Source organism: Schistocerca nitens, chromosome 9 (genome assembly GCF_023898315.1).
Source record: "Schistocerca nitens isolate TAMUIC-IGC-003100 chromosome 9, iqSchNite1.1, whole genome shotgun sequence".
Lineage (NCBI taxonomy): Eukaryota > Metazoa > Arthropoda > Insecta > Orthoptera > Acrididae > Schistocerca > Schistocerca nitens.
In genome coordinates, this window is record NC_064622.1 from 161,895,052 (window position 1) to 161,912,275 (window position 17,224).

General features: G+C 44.5%; 1 protein-coding gene across 1 annotated transcript in view; it reads right to left on the minus strand.

Annotated features, from left to right (window-relative positions):
* Positions 1 to 17,224, minus strand: part of LOC126204080 (probable tubulin polyglutamylase TTLL2) — a 376,176-nt gene that overhangs the window by 112,504 nt on the left and 246,448 nt on the right. Inside the window, exon 5 of the mRNA XM_049938500.1 lies at positions 12,766 to 13,042. Within this exon, the coding sequence (XP_049794457.1) occupies positions 12,766 to 13,042 (277 nt within the window). The remainder of the gene's footprint in view (positions 1 to 12,765; positions 13,043 to 17,224) is intronic.

Here is a 17,224-nt window from a genome sequence, read left to right on the forward strand (position 1 = left end):
AAAAATGATGAGATATGACTAGAAGTCACGTTTACGGATCTTCTTAAACTTCTAAGCTCCGCAACTTTTACGTTACGGATAACGCAAGATTTTAGGAATGAAACTTTCAATTTTTGGCATAATTTTCCTATTCACATTCACTAATGTTTCTGGGATAACTCGACTTTGAGGAGTGAAATGTTTGTTTCACAGAACCATGCAATCAGAATAATGCTCGGTGTCAAGTCTAGAACCTCTTGTAGACAGTTCTTTACACGGCCGAGAATGCCGACAACAGCTGGCCGCTGTGGCCGAGCGGTTTTAGGCGCATCAGTCTGGAACCGCGCTGCTGCTACGGTCGCAGGTTCGAATCCTGCCTCAGGCGTGGATGTATGTGATGTCCTCGGGTTATTTAGGTTTAAGTAGTTCTAAGTATAGGGGACTGATGACCTCAGATGTTAAGTCCCATAGTGCTCAGAGCCATTTGAACCATTTTTGAACGTCAGATGCTAAGTCCCGTAGTGCTTAGAGCCAATACCGACAACAGTCTCTCTGTAGCTCGCAAAAGATTGTGGAAGAAACGAAATTTACGTCACAGATTGACTGAAAGGAAGGAGTGGTTGATAAGTCACGTACTGAAGCATCAAAGACTCCTCAGTTCGCTAACGGAGGGAAATGCAGGGGATAAGATTGTAAAGGGAGACAAAAGCTTGACTGCAGTAAGCAGATTCAAATGGATCTAGGTTGCAGTAGTTATGTAGACATTAAGAGGCTTGCACAGTATATGGTAGCGTGAATACGTGCAACAAACCAGCAATAACAACAACAGCAACAACAACAACATGAACTTTGGTATAAAAAATTGATCATCGTTCGGAAACAACGGTATCGTTCATAAATGTAATACTGAAGGGGAAATGGCTTAAATTTTCTTCACTCATCCCTTCGTGTGTCAAAGAAAGGGGTGCCGTACGCAGCCATAAGAAAGAAAGAGAGAGAGAGATAGAATGAATTAGAGTGAGTTTGAACGTCGTTATGTATAAGTCACTGAATGTAAAAAATAGAAGGTAGCTTAAGATAATCTTGTTTGTTTTCTTTACGGATAGCTATGACGCTGGAACTTTTATCTCATCCTAATATTCATTAAATCAATCTCGGACATTTCCATTGAGCGGGTAGAGGCTCGTCTTGAATTATGCAATCACCTGATCAGAAATATATATGTGTAACGAACATAGTCACATACTGTCTGTCACCTTCATTATGACTATAGGGCCCAGCGAAAACCACGACATAGTGACCAACACTATTCCAGAACATCTACCACGTTCCAAGGTTTGGAGATTAAGGTTAGCATTGTACACTTACCCGAGTGCTTTACAAACTTCAATAGGTTCTACCGCAGTGAATTCTGTTAAAGCAGACTCATCGGACGCGATTAAGTCCAGTACTTCAGTTTTTTAGTAAGTCAGAAATACTTGCTCGACAGAATTCGACATTCAGGTGCTTTACAAAAGACTTAGCAACAGCAATTTTGCGGTGAATTTTAGGTACATCTTAAACTCAACAGTCGTACCGATTACAGTTGTCTAACGAAGTTCAAATGGTTCAAATGGCTCTGAGCACTATGGGACTTAACTTCTGAGGTCATCAGTCCCCTTGAACTTAGAACTACTTAAACCTAACCAACCCAAGGACATCACTCACATCCATACCCGAGGCAGGATTCGAACCTGCGACTGTAGCGGTCGCGTGGTTCCAAGCTGTAGCGCCTAGAGCCGCTCGGCCACTCCGCCCGGCTGCGGAAAAGTAAAGAAACATACAAATACACTAACTCGTTCTGAAGTGAAATTGCTATATAACACTCTGGCTATATGAATGTTTTTCGAAGGTGAAGAAATACGTGACTATCGAAGGGATAGTACAGAAGCTCGGAGAGAGAGTGGACACCTAGCAATAAGTGTAGGCTGCAGTCTCTTGAAAAGTTTATGGCAATTCTGTAAATTGTTCTGCCTTAACATACGAGAATACAGGTGAGGCTACTGGTAAATTAATTGGTGATTCATCTTCAATATCTCCTGCATAAAGTACCACTCACACGAAGCCGGCCGGTGTGGCCGTGCGGTTAAAGGCGCTTCAGTCTGGAACCGCGTGACCCCTACGGTCGCAGGTTCGAATCCTGCCTCGGGCATGGATGTGTGTGATGTCCTTAGGTTAGTTAGGTTTAATTAGTTCTAAGTTCTATGCGACTGATGGCCTCAGAAGTTAAGTCGCATAGTGCTCAGAGCCATTTGAACTATTTGAACTCACACGAAAAGAACCTGTTATTGAAAACATCTTCTGATGTTGAGGAACATGAACTAGTTGAGGAATGTCAAATGTCTGTCCTATCGAGGTGGCTGGGGAAGTTTCCATGATGGAAGCGTATCCTTATGATGAATTTTCATTATTGGCCGACACGTAAACGATCCCCTATGGGGAGCAGGTTTCTGATGAGCATACTGGCAGCTTCTGAGCCGTTGCATTCCTTCCCTCTCTTCTTTACATTCGCTACATGCCTTTGTTTTAGGATCAGGGCACTGTTTGGATTAATTGTTATCGAGGATAAACAAGTGCCCGTTATGCGTTGCACCCATTGTGAATAAGTCCACATAATTAATTTTTTTAAAAAAGCCTTGGTGCGCTGATATCCAGGGAAAGTTTATTGAAATTCTGTAATACTGTAACTCATCTACCTTATATGCCATGTTCACAAAATGAACGTTTCTGTCACTAGTATTGCTGATGTGAACCCTAAACGAGACAGATATTATCGGAATCGGTCTAGAATATTTCCACAGATGTCATAGTACAAGGTCAAAACAACAGACGCGAGTGCTTCGGCGTAAGTCAGAAAAAGGACTACGGAAATTTGATAGTTTGCCCAAAACTGCAACGAGATTGCTGCGAGTGTAAAAATGTGTTGGTTTCAAAAGTAAATACATTCATAAGCAGAGTGAATATTTGAGGTGTTCTGAATACCAAGTGATGTACCGATAATGCTAATAGGAATTGAGAAGTTACAATTTATGTAATTTTCTAAACAAACCAATATCAACAGAGCTATTTTTAATCTTTTGCAATTCACCAATGATATGTTAAAAACTAAAAACTCCGTACGAACAGGCCTTGAAGATCCAACGATACCCACCGACCGTCGTGTCATCCTCAGCCCATAGGCATCACTGGATGCGGATACGGAGGGCCATGTGGTCAGCACACCGCTCTCCCGGCCGTTGTCAGTTTTCATGACGGAACCGCTACTTCGCAATGAAGTAGCTCCTCAATTAGCATCACAAGGTCTGAGTGCATCACGCTTGCCAATAGCGCTCGGCAGACCGGACGGTTCCCCATCAGAGTACTAGGCAAGCCCGATAGCGCTTAACTTCGGTGATCTGACGGGAACCGGTGTTACCACGGCGGCAAAGCCGTCGGCAATCATAAGTCAGAATAAAATAAAACAGACTTATTCGTACATAAATTGATCACATTATATTGATTTCAAGCAGCTCCTTCATCTAAACTAAACAACTTTCTCGTAAAATGCACGAATAGTTTCAACAGTAACCTAAGCGAAAGAGGGACCTAACTCTAGAAATGTCTTATGTGTCCTGCAGAGTTACTGGGCGCGTGTCATCGAAAGAATGTGCGACGTTTTCCCTTCTACGTACGCACCACATAGTGTCAATACGAACCAGGAACACACTAGCGTGGTTGTATGATGTGACAATCGCGTGCGACTGCTTGTTCAAATCACAGCCAGTTCTAAAAGGTTCTTATATTAAGAGTCTTTTACATTAATTATTGACTAAACCGATGGTCGAACGAGAAAAACGGTGGAGAAATTTTCTACTGCAAATTACCTGTAACTTCTGCAAGCAACATTTCTGTATGCATCGAAAATGCAACATGTATCTATTGCAAGAGACCACTATACACTATTTTTGATCTGCGCTGTTTTGTACTGCATTCTGTTGTATAATTTCTTCAGATTGTTAAAGCTAATAACATTAGAAATAATTCAGTCTGTCTGATTTTTAGTTTCTGGTTATCCGGTTTTAAAAGCGCGTTCCTACACACACTGTGACAGAATTTCCTTTGATTAATTGTTTATTGTCTGTGTTTTCAAAAATATGTGTGAAATCTTATGGGACTTAAACTGCTAAGGTCATCAGTCCCTAAGCTTACACACTACTTAACCTAAATTATCCTAAGGACAAACACACACACCCATGCCCGAGGGAGGACTCGAACCTCCGCCGGGACCAGCCGAACAGTCCGTGACTACAGTGCCTTAGACCGCTCTGCTAATTCTGTGTTTTCTTTCGTTTATGTTGTATGACGTACGCAGACATATATAAAATACTGTACGTATATTTTATATCGTATAAAAACATTGACGGAAAAGAATCGCAACACCAAGAAGGAGTTGTGCGACACAAGCGAACTTGGTAGGCGTATTTCTACGTCTGAAAGATAATGTCTGTTCCAGTTTCGCGCCAGTCACATAAGGGAGGCGCTAGTAGCACCACTATGAGGCGGCAAATCAGATATGCTTTAAATACAAGTTGTAGCGTTCGTAAACTTAAGTTAGCTTTGAGTTTGGAAGTGGCGAGTTGATGTTAGTCAACAATGTCTTTAAGGCGCCACTGACGCCATTAACGACACCTCTCTGACTTTGAACGAGGTGTGTAACAGAGCTACCAGAAGCTGGGTGTTTCTTCTGCAATATTACAGAAAGTCTTGGCAGGAATGTAGCCACTGTACTAGAGATGGGTCGAACTCGTTCATTCCCGTGAATTACTTCATTCATTTCACTCTTCGCTGTGAAGCGTTCAAATGAAATAGTTCATTCATGAAGTACGGAAGCCTGGCGAACTTGCCCAGTTCGCCGCTCACCCGCAGCTACACTCGCTTCGCCTCGCTCGTACAATAAAGATTCGTAATACTTCATAATTTTACCAACAGATGGCTGAACTATGCAGTAACGTGCACACAACGTTTTACGCTCTTACTGCGTCTGAGCTAACTTAAATAGAGCATGGTCGAAGGGGACAAAGGAAAGATAAACAGAGTAGCCTGTCACGTATAAAGAAGGTATTACATTTAATCTTGCTCGACATTTTCTCATGAAGCGCCCAAAAAAGTCTTTATCTGCCACGTGAAACATTATTTGTTGTATTCATGGACTGAAAACTAGGGCTACCAACGAAATGCAGTCCAATTTTATGTTCCTTTTAAAATTGAATCAAAAATAGAATGAGTATGTTTACCACTGTCACAAAGTCTATATATCTACGTTAAGTAATTATTCAGAAGTTTTCCTGTAGATTTTATTTTTGTTGAGTGTAATAACCCTCCAGATTCAAACCGTAAACTGTCACCTGTAGTCATTGGTACGATTTAAGGTAAAATCCCTCTTTCAGTGTTATTAACAAACCTTTTATTTTCATGTTGGCTGTGCGTGCTCACACAGCCAGCCTCTTCGTTTGTATCTGTAATATTCATTTGTCCGCAAGCGCTGCCGACGGTAGGCTACCGGTAGACGCGGAGTATAACTGAACTGCACAAATAGTCACGGGTAATGATGCCAGCACTGCAGGAACCAGCTGACGCTGCCTTCCCCTCGTCCCTCACCTCCCCAACCCCTCGCAAACCTATCGTTACCCACAAACGCCGCGCGATTTGTCGACAGGCAGTAGAGGGGGGGCTGAAGTGAAGGGAGAATGAGTGACGTAGCGCCGATGTAATGGGTGAGGGAGAGGGGAAGAGAGTGCGTGAACTATAAAAAAAGTGTGGAGTGTGTTATCTGTGAAGAGTTTGAAATGCCAGTTCATTGAAATTGAGTGGTTAGTTCACACTTCACTGGAGAGAAGCGTTCATTTGAACGACTCATTCACGAGCTCCCCATCACTACACTGTGCATGATTGCTGGCAGCGGTGGTCACTAGAACGTACGCTCGCAAGAAGGCTGGGCTCCGGACAGCCCATGGCACTACCAAGTGGAAGGATCGTCGTGTTCGGTGTATAGCTCTCGCGCATCGTACTGCATCTGCAACAGCAATCTGACAAGGGGAGGCCGCCAATTGTGAAATTCAGATTCGATTCATACTGCGCATAATAAAAGCTCATGGCCAGAGGTGTAATGTGGCAAAGCACCAAAATGCACTTCTCAGCCGTTGTCGAGAAAATCGACAGTTAAAAGAAACCGTTGCAGTGAAATACTCTCTACGATTAATAGTTTCCTACACCGTCGTGGTGCAGCGGTAAGCGCTCGGGTTCGTAATCCGAAGGTCGCCGGATCGAACCTCGCGCTATGCAACCATTTTTTTTAGTATTTGTTTTTTGTAATTCAAATGTTTATACACACACACACACACACACACACACATATATATATATATATATATATATATATATATATATATATATATATATATATATATATATATAAAAAACTGGCGACTTCGAACATCATTATGTTTTCCGCAAACAAAGTTGTATTTCACAAATGTTATTAATTGTCTTCATAATGTTAACCACGTATAGTTAACGGAAGACGTAGAAACGATATTCCGATACGAATACGTATAGCGTAAGTCAAACGTTCGAATTAGAATAGAGACCCCACGAACACAAATTTGCTGCGGCAAGTATGAAATATAAACTCCGTTACTCGCTCGTTACACTTGAAGGACAGATGTTGAATGGGCCGAAACGAGCCGCCGCATAACAGCGTAGTTGCCTGCTAACTTCGAAAGAAGGTAGATGCGGTCCCTAGCGCAACTTATAACATCGTCGAAAATCAGTGCGGACGGGAGAGCTTTGGTACACCCTGTTAAACAAACTGAAAAATGGAGGCGGTACAATTGGAGAGCGATCCGCCTTCACCAACTTGCATAAGCAATTCATTAATAGTTTATATATATATAAACTATTTTTTTATTATTAGTTTTTTGTAATTCATATATATATATATATATATATATATATATATATATATATATATATTTTTTTTTTTTGAATTACAAAAAACTAATAATAAAAAAAAATTGCATGGCGCGACATTCGATCCGGCGACCTTCGGATTACGAACCCGAGCGCTTACCGCTGCGCCACGCCGCTGGAGGAAATTATTAAACGTAGAGAGTATTTCACCGCAACGGTTTCTTTTAACTGTCGATTTTTTCGACAATGGCTGAGAAGTGCATCTTGGTGCTTTGCCACATTACACCTCTGGCCATGAGCTTTTATTATGCGCAGTATGAATCGAATCTGAATTTCACAATTGGCGGCCTCCCCTTGTGAGCAGCAGTTGGCACCACAGTGACACAATGGCCTGTTACAGATAGGTTACCTCAAGGGCAGCTCCGAGCCAGACGCCCTGGGCCGGCCGATGTGGCCGAGCGGTTCTATACGCTTCAGTCTGGAACCGTGCGACCGTCGCAGGTTCGAATCCATTCCAGTACGATTATGCCATAGGTGGTAAATCATTGGAAGCGGTAACGACCGTAAAATACTTAGGAGTCACTATCCGGAGCGATCTGAAGTGGAATGATCACATAAAACAAATAGTGGGAAAAGCAGGCGCCAGGTTGAGATTCATAGGAAGAATTCTAAGAAAATGTGACTCATCGACGAAAGAAGTAGCTTACAAAACGCTTGTTCGTCCGATTCTTGAGTATTGCTCACCAGTATGGGACCCTTACCAGGTTGGATTAATAGAAGAGATAGACATGATCCAGCGAAAAGCAGCGCGATTCGTCATGGGGACATTTAGTCAGCGCGAGACCGTTACGGAGATGCTGAACAAGCTCCAGTGGCGGACACTTCAAAGAAAGGCGTTACGCAATACGGAGAGGTTTATTATCGAAATTACGAGAGAGCACATTCCGGGAAGAGATGGGCAACATTTACTACCGCCCACATATATCTCGCGTAATGATCACAACGGAAAGATCCGAGAAATTAGAGCAAATACGGAGACTTACAAGCAGTCGTTCTTCCCACGCACAATTCGTGAATTGAACAGGGAAGGGGGGATCAGATAGTGGTACAATAAGTACCCTTCGCCACACACCGTAAGGTGGCTCGCGGAGTATAGATGTAGATGTAGATGTAGAATCCTGCCTCGGGCATGGATGTGTGTGATGTCCTTAGCTTAGTTAGGTTTAAGTAGTTCTAAGTTCTAGGGGATTGATAACCTCAGATGTTAAGTCCCATAGTGCTCAGAGCCATTTGAACCAGGCGCCCTGTAGCGTGCGTTCCACAATCACCATCACTTCCGACTTAAGTGGCGCCAAACGAGAGCTCACTGGAGGGCAGGGCAGAGGTCATTTGTGTTTCCTGATGAAGGTTCCGCCTCAGTGAAAGTGATGTTCGTGTGTTGGTCAGTAGGAGGCCAGTTGAGGGCCTGCAACCTACGTGTCTGTGAGCTAAACACACTGGACCTACACCTGGAATTACGGTCGAGGGGGCGATTTCATATGACAGCAGGAGCACTCTCGTGGTTATCAGACGCACCATGGCTGCAAATTTGTACCTCAATCTGGTGATTCGACCTGTAGCGCTGCTATTCACGAATAGGATACCAGAGGGGGCTTTCCAACAAAATAACGCTCGCCCAATACCCCTCCTGTAACCCAACATGTTCTACAGAGTGTCGACACGTTGCTCTGGCCTGATAGATCACCAACTCTGTCTCCAGTCGACTACCTGTGGAATATCATCGAGCGACAACTCCAGCTTTATCCACAAACAGCATTAACCGACCCTGTACTGACCGACCAAATGCAACATGCATGGGACTCTATCTCACAAACTGACGTCCGGCACCTGTACAAAACAATACATGCAGGTTTGCATGCTTGTGTTCAACATTCTGGCGGTTACACCGGTTATTAAAGTACCACACTTTCACATTTGCAATGGTTATCTCGCGCTTACATTAACCTTTGATCCTGCAATGTTGATCACTTAAATACACTCCTGGAAATTGAAATAAGAACACCGTGAATTCATTGTCCCAGGAAGGGGAAACTTTATTGACACGTTCCTGGGGTCAGATACATCACATGATCACACTGACAGAACCACAGGCACATAGACACAGGCAACAGAGCATGCACAATGTCGGCACTAGTACAGTGTATATCCACCTTTCGCAGCAATGCAGGCTGCTATTCTCCCATGGAGACGATCGTAGAGATGCTGGATGTAGTCCTGTGGAACGGCTTGCCATGCCATTTCCACCTAGCGCCTCAGTTGGACCAGCGTTCGTGCTGGACGTGCAGACCGCGTGAGACGACGCTTCATCCAGTCCCAAACATGCTCAATGGGGGACAGATCCGGAGATCTTGCTGGCCAGGGTAGTTGACTTACACCTTCTAGAGCACGTTGGGTGGCACGGGATACATGCGGACGTGCATTGTCCTGTTGGAACAGCAAGTTCCCTTGCCGGTCTAGGAATGGTAGAACGATGGGTTCGATGACGGTTTGGATGTACCGTGCACTATTCAGTGTCCCCTCGACGATCACCAGTGGTGTACGACCAGTGTAGGAGATCGCTCCCCACACCATGATGCCGGGTGTTGGCCCTGTCTGCCTCGGTCGTATGCAGTCCTGATTGTGGCGCTCACCTGCACGGCGCCAAACACGCATACGACCATCATTGGCACCAAGGCAGAAGCGACTCTCATCGCTGAAGACGACACGTCTCCATTCGTCCCTCCATTCACGCCTGTCGCGACACCACTGGAGGCGGGCTGCACGATGTTGGGGCGTGAGCGGAAGACGGCCTAACGGTGTGCGGGACCGTAGCCCAGCTTCATGGAGACGGTTGCGAATGGTCCTCGCCGATAGCCCAGGAGCAACAGTGTCCCTAATTTGCTGGGAAGTGGCGGTGCGGTCCCCTACGGCACTGCGTAGGATCCTACGGTCTTGGCGTGCATCCGTGCGTCGCTGCGGTCCGGTCCCAGGTCGACGGGCACGTGCACCTTCCGCCGACCACTGGCGACAACATCGATGTACTGTGGAGACCTCACGCCCCACGTGTTGAGCAATTCGGCGGTACGTCCACCCAGCCTCCCGCATGCCCACTATACGCCCTCGCTCAAAGTCCGTCAACTGCACATACGGTTCACGTCCACGCTGTCGCGGCATGCTACCAGTGTTAAAGACTGCGATGGAGCTCCGTATGCCACGGCAAACTGGCTGACACTGACGGCGGCGGTGCACAAATGCTGCGCAGCTAGCGCCATTCGACGGCCAACACCGCGGTTCCTGGTGTGTCCGCTGTGCCGTGCGTGTGATCATTGCTTGTACAGCCCTCTCGCAGTGTCCGGAGCAAGTATGGTGGGTCTGACACACCGGTGTCAATGTGTTCTTTTTTCCATTTCCAGGAGTGTATATTACCTACACAAATGTGGTCCCAAAATTTCATTAGTCTATATTAATTATATTTTGATATTACGATTTTTTCTGTGAGCCGCATAAATTTAAAATTAGCATAAAATCAGAGGATCGCGGAAGGGAGACAGCTGAAGGAGAGTGAAGAGGAAGGTAATAATGGCCTTTGTTTGCAGGATGTGCGAAATGAACAAAAATTGTAGAAAAGGTCATCAGTAATTTATTATTGGTGCGTAAAGTTGTGAGAGAACACAGACTGTTGGAGGTCGAGTTTAAATAATTTTTTTTAAAAAAAGTGCTAGAGAACGTCCTTAGGGTATGCTGCTCAAAGAAAGAACGTTACGGTTTCATCAACCTATCATATGAAGAATGCTGTGGAAAAAGAAATATATAAATAATGATAGTGTAGGGGCATAAGGGTATAGTATACCCAGCTAGTTGTAATTGATAATCAATAAACGATAACCCATTTGCTTTAATATTAACTGATGTGTGCAATATTGTGCGAATGAAACAAATGTCTGCAGCATTTAAACTCTATTCCAGTTGTGTATTCCACTCTTCTTTATTTAGCTTCATCAATAATTTTAACGACGAATTATGTAATGTTAAAGAAAGAGGAGCGACCATATAGGATACACCTTCAGAGATTGTAGCATCAGTCGCTTTCTTCACGCAAAAACTTTTAAATCTCTGTAGGTGGCTGTACATTAATGACGTACGTTCTGTACCCTGCAGTAAAAGCGTTTGTGACAAACAGCATTGCATATCTACCGGCAGAAACTATTTAGAAATGATGACAATTCTACATGTTTCGTTGTTGGGTATGGGCATAGAATTTAATGCGAGGGTTAGTTAGAAAGTAGGGAACGTTTCCGCCTGACGCAGCTAGGCGAGCGCCGGTCACGTATATTTTGGTATTAGCCTGCTCGGCAGCTCAGTCGGCACCCATCCGTGACAGTGGGAACGTCTCTGCGCGTCTGGTTCTTTCGATATTCGAATTTGAAATGTGCGCTGCAGTCGAAAATCCTGCCAGTTGTGAGGTGCGGTCTGTGATACGGTTTTTGTTGGCAAAAAACCTAAAACCTATAGAAATTTATCGTGAACTGTGCGAAGTGTACGGAAAAAACGTAATGAGTGAATGGTCCGCCCGGAAATTGTGCATTCGGTTTAAAAATGGCCGAACAAACGTTCATGATGAAGAGAAGAGTGGACTCCCGAGCATTGTGACTGACGATCTTGTCGCTAAAGTTGATAAAACTATTCGTGAAAACTGTCGCTTTACAGTAACGGAGCTTTCGCTTTCTTTTCCACAAGTTTCACGGACTTTGTTGTTTGAAATTGTCACTCAAAAGCTAGGCTATCACAAATTTTGTGCACGATGGGTGCCGAAAATGCTTACAGGGCACCATAAAGAAGAGCGAATAGGGACAACGTTGACATCTCTTGAGGCCTACCACAAACATGGTGATTCATTACTGGATCGAATCGTAACCGGTGACGAGACTTAGGTAAAACACGTCAATTGTAAGACAAAATTGCAGTCTATGGAGTGGGGGCACACAAGGTCCCCCCCCCCCCCAAAAAAAAAAACAACCAAGAATATGTTTCCGAAACTTGTCACCAAGGAAGTTGATGGCGACAGTGATTTGGGATAGGAAAGGTGTGCTTCTTATTGATTTTCTCGAACGTGGAGCAACCATAAATTCTACCTGGTACCGTCAAACTTTGCACAGCCTTAGAAGAGCAGTTCAAAACAAACGCCGAGGAAAGCTGACGTCCAAAATTTTAAGTTGACGTCCAAAATTTTGTTTTTGCGCGACAATGCCTGACCTCACACGGCAAACCGCACTAAAGAACTCCTTAATTGATTCAAATGGGAAATTTTCCCTCATCCGCCCTACAGCCGCGATCTTGCACCAAGCGACTTCCACTTGTTTCACAAGATGAAGAACTGCCTTGCAACGCAGCGCTTTGATGGGACGCGGAACTCCAGGCGGGCGTGACTCACTGGCTGAAGTCTGAGGCTGCAGGTCTTTCAAAGCTTGTCCACCGCTACGATAAGTGCCTCAATATGTTTGGTGACTATGTGGAAAAGTAGTATGTTAGTCGCTCTTTCAGATGTATATAGTAAAATGTATTTCTTGTACTTAGCTTTTTTTAATTCCAAAACGTTCCCTACTTTCTGAATAGCCCTCGTATGTGCACTGAGAATGCAACCGAAGCACGGTACGGAAGTAACATAAAGTAAAAAAAAAAAGAATACAGGTGCAGTTGTAGCACACACGCACACACACACACAAAACTGGCTCGCCAAGTGCATGGCGGTGCAAGACGTACCTGCACCAACCCTGTCCTTCTTCTGCGTGTAGCCGCGGCCCAGCTTGTTGAGCGAACTGTTGGTGAGATGGCGGAAGGGGTTGTCGAGGTCACTGAGCGAGAACTTGTCGGTGCCGAAGCGGGCGAGGCCCTCGCGGTACAGGTAGACGGTGAGCGGGTGGTACGACGGGATGCACACGTACAGCCGGAGGTCGAACTTGTAGCCGCCGATCAGCAGCGGGTTCTCGATGTACTGCTGCACCACGGCGTTCGAGTCGTACGTCAGCTCGCTCACCTTCTGGAGGCAGTGCCAGCGGACAAACGCCCGTTTACTTCCCCTTCTGTAAACAACTCCAGCACAAAATATTAGTCACCCGCTTAAAACAGCAAAGTAGTCACTTTGGAACACTGTACATTGTGTGGAAGTACGAGAGGCTAATAGCCCCCCCCCCCCATCGATGATGCAAGTCATGCCAGTATCGCCACAGCGCGGAAGCGGTGTTACAAATGTACGAGGGCTATTCGGAAAGTGAGGAACGATCGGTCACGAAATGGAAACCACTGTGAAAATCCGACGAGGCTTTTCACAGACGGTTTGGCCAGTGTCTCTAGTATGTCTGTCGGCCGCATCAAGACGCTCTTTTTCAGTCGTGATCACACTGTAAGCGAGTAAAGGTGCCTAGAACAACAATGTCTCCCGCCAAGTAGGAGGGTCCGCTGAGAGGCTTCGCCGTAATGAATGCAACCCACCTAACACAACTGCCACGCACTTCCGTCTTCATGGCAATTCTCAACCGCACTCTGCAGGGGCAGTGAAGACGCTCCTGCAGCCTTTTCGATGGTAAGTGTTCCATCACCCACAACACAGCCCTAACTGGCTCGTCCTGAGTATCATCTCTGTTCACATGAAACGCTGGACACGAAGACAACACTTGGGCGCAGGCTGCGGACTATAGACCAGCGTAGAGAATTTTCAGAATGCACAGGCGGCTGCCTCCTATGACGATGGTGTTGGATATTTGGTTTGGAGCGGCGACTATGTAGAGAAGTACCTGGAAGATGTAGCTAAATGTGCAAGGAAAACAGTTTTGATTTTCACTGTGGCTTCCATTTCGCAACCGATCGTTCCTGACCTCCCGAACAACCCTTGTATCTAAAAAGACCTCTCGCAGAATCGGAGTTTGTGGTGCGTTCGGTGCTCGGTTCGTATTTGAACTAGGCACATGGGGTAAATAGTTTTTGGTTTAGCCCGGACCAGCAGCCATCTGTATAGTCATTCGAACATTTGTCTTACTGTTGCTATGTTACACTACATTAAGCAAGATTTGAACGACGAACCGGAGCTGGCGTTCTGGCAAATTACGCGAATCGATTAATTTCTTTAGCAAATATCTGAATTGGGCTGCAATTAATCCTCAGCTACTGGCACCATTCGTACATGCACCGCTCTGATTTTACCTGCAAAAACACGAAAAAGTGTTTCTAGGAGGTTTTTGAAGCGAGCCACTTCTATACTTAAAACTTGTACGAAACTGTTCAAACTTTGTGCGAAGATAGATAAATGGATAATGCCAAACCGAATTTTTTTGTCCAATAATCTTTATCCGTTGTAAGTAGGCTGTTTAGGTTTTTATGTTTGTAACGCCACGTAGCGCTCTGTATGAAAATCACTGGCTGTGCTGTGTGCAGTCTGTGGCTGGTTGGACTCATTGTTGGATGTGAACAGCGCGTAACGTTGGACTGTTGGAGGTGAGCCGCCAGCAGTGGTGGATGTGGAGAGAGAAATGCCAGAGTTTTGAGAGGTCAGTATAAGCGGACGATCTGGAAGTGTGTCCGCCAGAAAATGGAAATTGTAAAGATGAATGTCATATATATATATATATATATATATATATATATATATATATATATATATATATATATATGCTCAGCTGTTTGAAAATCAAATAACGTAGAAGTTTACCAGCACAATCATTCATAATTTTTCTAAGGGGACATTTCACCGTTGTCGAGATACAATGGTTTAAAAATCGACCTAAATGTAGCACGTAAAATTCATCTCACGAGAACTGAATGCGCGGAAACGGTTTAAAATGAATCAGACAAATACAAAATGCATACTTACGATAAAATTGAAGATTCGCTTTCAAGAAAGTAGCTTCGTTTGGATTTTAAGTGTAAAAAACATATTTTTGTAAGCTTTTTTGCTCGCGGAATGTTTCAAACTTGTGCTAATCTGTTTAAATTTGTAAGAAGATAAACAAATTCATGTAATTAATTGTCGTTCTATTGCTTTGTCAAACTGTATCCATTGCTATGATATAAACAATACGAATCGAAAGACAATAAGAAAACCTATACCATATCAGTCGTCACCCAAGTCAAGAAAAATCTACGTTGGTTGTCAAGTTATGGCTGTCTAATGTAAAAATTATGGCAGAGTAGAAGTTGGGAAGCAGAATGAAAAATGCTATCATAGCACAAAAAAGCCGAATACGTCCTGCGCAGAGTTAGATGTAAAAGAAGAGGACTAGCTTTTCGACTTATCTGGCAGCTTGAAAGTCATTTAAATCAAAACATTTTGACATATTTGCGCTTTTTTTACGAGTTTACCCTGCTTTCCCAGCCTAGTGAGCTCTCTTAGCTGCAAGGTGTTGACACACCTGCATGTTGCAATTTATGGGTTACAATCCCTGACCCTCTGTTCAAAATGCAGATGATTCGCCGGCCATAGTAAACACTATTTAACATCATATGACTGAAGAACATACATGCAGTAGTTAAAAATGTTTTTCTGGGGGGATAAAATATTTCTGGGTGGGTAGGGGGAATGAGTTTTCTCCGAGGGGACCAGTTAATCCCAAACCCACACCCTGTCAGTTGTATGGTGATGGGTGTTGGTTGGTTGGTTTGGCGAGTAAAGGGACTAAACGACAGGGTCATCAGTCCCTTTCTCCTCATATAAACAAGTATCGGTTTAAAACTATTCCCCAACCGAACCTCATCATCTGAAATCTGGAGAAGGAAAATAGGCGTAAAACTAACTAGGAACCACAGTGAAGGAGAAAACGAAAGAAGCAAACGAAAAGTGAAAACGTGAACTAATAGAGAAAAAGCGGTAGAAGGTGTTAGAACAAGATAGCAGATGACCTGGGCTGGCTGATCACAAGGATAAAAAAGGATGAGCCAGCCACTCTGCAACACGCTAAAATCTACATCTTGAAAACACAAGGAAACAGAAACACAGATGGTAAAAGGACGAGACGAAGTCGAACAGACAGCACTAGAGAGAGAGAGGAAGAGTTTAAACTTAGGTTGGATGAAGTCCTGGGAGAGAAGGCCACACGCCCACCCTTAGACTGAGTGAGAACTCCCCTCTCCCCCCCTCCTACGTCGAAGAAAACTTAATACTAGATCAGCCGTTGAGGTAATGTCGCCTGACATCGGAACTAGTGTGTCAGAAAGGTTAAAAGACAGCCTCAGGGCGGCTAGATTGGGAGAGTACAACAAAATGTGGACTGTGTGACTGTGTCAGCCAAGTATGGGCGATGCAGAGCCGGCAAAAGATAACGGAGTCCCTGTGGGTGGCTCGCATGGATGACCGCCGCACATTCGTCATCTCCCTTACAGCACTTAATTTATTTGGCGTACTTTGGGTGTGCCATTCGATATTCCAGGTCTCAAAAACTCTATGGCGGAAGACCGATCGGAGATCAGTCTCCGGCGTGCCGATCTTCAGAATCGGTTTACTGGTAGCCTGTTGGACCAGCCTGTCAGCAAGTGTATTTCCCGGGATTCCGACATGTCCTGTGGTCCAGATGAAGGCCACTGAATATCTACGGTTTTCGAGAACACAAATAGAACCCTGGATAGTCATTACCAGAGGATATCGAGGGAAACAGCGGTCGAAAGCCCGAGGAAGGACCCGAACCTCCGACGGGGGCACATTTTGGCGATTAATCTTTCCAGACAAGGTTACTTCCAGACAAGGCTGTTTCGTAGCTGTAGTTCGGAGACATCAGCACTCTAAGTCTTACTGTAAGAGGAGAGAACCATTATGTCAGTTTCTCGGGGGGAAGAAGCAGGCACATAAGTGGTGCCCCACCCGGCCACAGAAGAGCAAAGCAAACAGAATTCTGATGCAGTCTCTCCCATCAGTAAACAGGAGGCAAGGAAAAACAAAAAGAAGGTGGCTATTTGCACAGGCTTCGCAGAAAATGTATCCCTGCCAGATATAGCAACCAATGATGATTACTTAAGAGGAAAATTTTGATTTACTCGTTCAATATTCATGATTTTGCAACAGGAGAATCTTGTTTTATGTTTATCCTGAATGCACTGCGAAAAAGGGCGCCAAACTCGAACGAATTTGTGATGTCATACTATTTGCCTTTCCCGATGTACACAGCGAACGCTCGGCTCAGTCCGGGTCTCACAGGAAATAAATATGTCAATGACAAGATAACCACGAATTTTTTTA